Below are 3394 nucleotides of genomic sequence, written 5' to 3' on the forward strand. Positions count from 1 at the left end.
AAGATCTTAATCAGAATTATTTACTGCACAACAGAAACACTAAAACTACCTACCAGGAGTACAGGATAAGACAGGACAGTGCTCTACACTAAAGCAATTGTTGAAGCAATTCTACTCAAGCTGGCACAAAAGCAAGAATTCTTAATTAGAGATGGATGGAACTCCCCCAGACCAACGCTCGGGGGGAGATCTCTGCTCTCATCCTCCAGCAGTGACCTTGGGGGGTCCCCAGCCAAGGCAGGAATCTCCAAACACCCTGCCAGGAAGGGTTCTGTTGGCAGAAGCTGCCCCTGTGAAAGGGGAGTGGCTCTTTGAGGTCGAAAGGGATGGACTGACAGTCACTGGACTCCAGGGGTTGCCTCAGCATCAGGGGCTTCATTCGGGGTGGAAGCAGCGGCCGAAGCTCTTCCCGCAGTCGGGGCACTCGCAGGGCTTCTCTTACTGGTGGGTCTGTTGGTGTTTGGTCAAGGTAGAGCTGTGGGTGAAGCTCTTCCCACACTCCCCACACTTGTAGGGCCTCTCCCCGGTGTGGATGCGCTGGTGGGTAACAAGGTTGGAGTTCTGGTTGAAGCCCTTCCCGCAGTCGGTGCAGCGGAAGGGCCTCTCATCCGTGTGCGTCCATTGGTGCTGCATGAGATTCGAGCTGCATTGAAACCTCTTCCCACACTCCCCACACTCGTAGGGCCTCTCCCCCGTGTGGATGCGCTGGTGGGTGACAAGCGTGGAGTTGTACTTGAAGCCCTTCCCACAGTCGGTGCAGCGGAAGGGCCTCTCATCCGTGTGCGTCCGCTGGTGCACGATGAGAACTGAGCTGGTGTGAAACCTCTTCCCACATTCCCCACACGTGTAGGGACGTTCCCCAGTGTGGATGCGCTGGTGGCTGATCAGGTTGGAGTTGTCACTGAAGCTCTTCCCACATTCCCCACATGGGTAGGGACGTTCCCCAGTGTGGATGTGCTGGTGTCGGAGCAGGTGGGAGCTCAGCCTAAAGCTCTTCCCACATTCCAAGCACCTGAAGGGCTTCTCCCTGCTGGGAGGCTGCTCTGGGACCACCAGCTCAGAGCTCTGCCTCAAGCTCCGGCCGCCTTCCCGGCCCAGGCTGGGTCTTTCCTCCTCAGAGCACCCTGGGCTGGCTTTGGAGCCCCTCCTGCGGGGGGATCTCCGGCCCTTTTCCTCCCCGCTGCCTTCCTGCGCCGTGGAGCCCTTCAAAACGGCCTCTCCCACCAGGGTCTCACGGGGGGATTTGTCCTCCGGGCTCTCCGTCCTCAGCTCGGGGCCTGGGGCAGGAAGCAAGAAGGACAGGGAGGGGATTTGCCTCCGGCCCACAGGGAAGGCCAAGGACATCCCCCCAACTCCGGCCCCGGCAGGACGGCGGCGGCAGCGGGGTTGTCCTGCAGCCGGGGCCATGCTGGGCTGCCAGAGCCAGCACAAGACCAAAACAAAGGGCCACTGACTTCCTCCTCACCTGCCTGGGGGGCCCAAGGCATCTTCCTCTTCCTCGCAGCCTCCTCCTCCATCCGCCCAAGCTTTGATAAGGACAAATCCTGATGGGGAGGAAAGAAGGGCTGAGCGTGTTGGCTTGGGGGTTCCTCCTGCCCAAGTCCATCTCTAGAACTCACCGGGCATCCTGGGACCATAAAAACCCCCAAAACACCAAGATTCAGCCCAGAAAAACCCAAACCACCGGGATTGAGGCAAAAACCCCCTCAGAAATAGCAAGAAGACCCTCGCCACCCCAAACTGCAAAAATATGAGATTCAGATAAAAAATACTTCAAAATATGAAGATTCAACTCAAAAAAATCTTTCCCAGAAGTTCCCCCTCCCTGGTACCTCCCCTCTGGGGTTTGGAGTGTCTCCCCTGTCTGGGATGCTGGGAGTGTTGGGGGTCCCAAGGGTCCCTTCTCCTCTGACTCTCACCTTCAGGGTGCCGTGTTCCCAGAAATTCCCCCTCTCCAGGTTCTGCACTCTGTTGTCCCGGGGATCCCAGGGGTCCCCACTGTCCAGGTTTCCCCTTCTCTGTGCCCCCCATTTCAGGTTCTCAGGGTTCTCACAGTTCCCCCCTCTCTCCAGCCTCTCCCGCTCTCCAGGGGTCAAGGCATGGGGACATCAAGGCACCCTCAGGGTAACCCCGCTCCTGCTCTCCGCCCTCCCTTAGCCCCCCTCTCCCACCCCTTTCCCATTGGTTCCCAAACCCCAGCTCCCCCCAGCTCCCTTTGGGGGTGACCCACCACCCCTCATGCTCCCTTTGGGGGTCCCACCCGCTCTCTTCCCTTCTCTCGCCCCTTTCCCATCGTGGCCGCTCCGCTCACCCAACAGCGGCAGGAAGGGCAGGGACGGGGGTGGAGCAGCAACAGCAACAGCAGGAAAACAATCACCCCCCCATCCCACGGCTGCCCAGGAAGGGGGAACTCGTCCCAGATATCCAGGGGGGAGCACGGGGGGTCGGGACATACTGGGGCTGCCAGCACAGATTTCCCTGCAAAGCCTGCAGTGAGTCAAGCTCTGCAGAGGAGATTGTGCCCCATGGATGGGATTGCAGAGGGTCCATCAAGTTCCCAGAATGAATCAGCAACCAGGAATAGACACAAAAGGCCCACCCTGAAGATTTTGGGGGCAGTGTCCTGTAGGGAGGGGACAGTGTCACCCCACCAGGGCAGAACTGGCAAGTGGGAGGCTGCTCCAGGGCTCTGCAAGAGGCCTCGTGCTCTGCTCGGCCCCAGCACTGGCTGGTCCCAACACCCCCGGCTGCCCCCGGCCCTGGGCAGCTCTGCTGCCACAGGCTGTGCCCTCACCGTGGCCCTGCAATGGCCCTGCCTGTCCCTCACCCCTGGCCCTGCCCCTGTCCCTTGGCTCTCTCTCTGCCAGCTGAGTGTGGGGCACACGGGCTGGGGGTCCCTCCCAAGCCCCCCGGGCAGCCGGCGTTGGCTGGGGGGATGTGAGGGCTGGGCCTGCTCAGCACAGCCCCGGCCTCGTGCCCAGCGCCTCTTTCCTGCCCCACACAAGAGCTTCCCGGCCCCCCCAGGGCTCCCCTGCTGCTGCCTCTGCTCCTGGCCCTGCCTTTGCTGCTCCCTTGCCTGGGCCAGCGGCTGCAGGGGGGGGGATGGCAGCAGCTTCAGCTCCACGGCACTTCCTGGGGGGAGCTCAGCCCGGGGGGGACGGGCAGGGACCTGATGGGGATGGACAGGGGCCCAGCAGGGACAGCCAGGGCCTGCAGGGGAAGCCACAGGGACAACCTGGCCCCCCACACTGCCAGGGCTGGCTCTGCTCCTCCTTGCAGGCTCCGTGCCCAGGCACAGTTTGTGTTCCTGGCTGCCACCATCTCAGCACTTGCAGCCGCTCAAATCAGCGCCCGCAGCTCTGCAGCAAAGCCCCAGCTCACCTGGCACACAGGG

General features: G+C 61.5%; 1 protein-coding gene across 1 annotated transcript; it reads right to left on the reverse strand.

The window, feature by feature from the left end:
• Positions 1-209: 209 nt before the first annotated feature.
• Positions 210-1254, reverse strand: LOC113981384 (gastrula zinc finger protein XlCGF7.1-like; the record flags this gene model as incomplete). The annotated part of the gene is made up of 1 exon (XM_027708737.1): positions 210-1254. A coding segment is annotated over one exon (816 nt), but the record flags the coding sequence as incomplete, so codon positions are not given.
• Positions 1255-3394: the final 2140 nt, after the last annotated feature.

Source organism: Neopelma chrysocephalum, unplaced genomic scaffold (genome assembly GCF_003984885.1).
Source record: "Neopelma chrysocephalum unplaced genomic scaffold, ASM398488v2 Primary Assembly neopelma1_96518, whole genome shotgun sequence".
NCBI classification, from domain to species: Eukaryota; Metazoa; Chordata; class Aves; order Passeriformes; family Pipridae; genus Neopelma; species Neopelma chrysocephalum.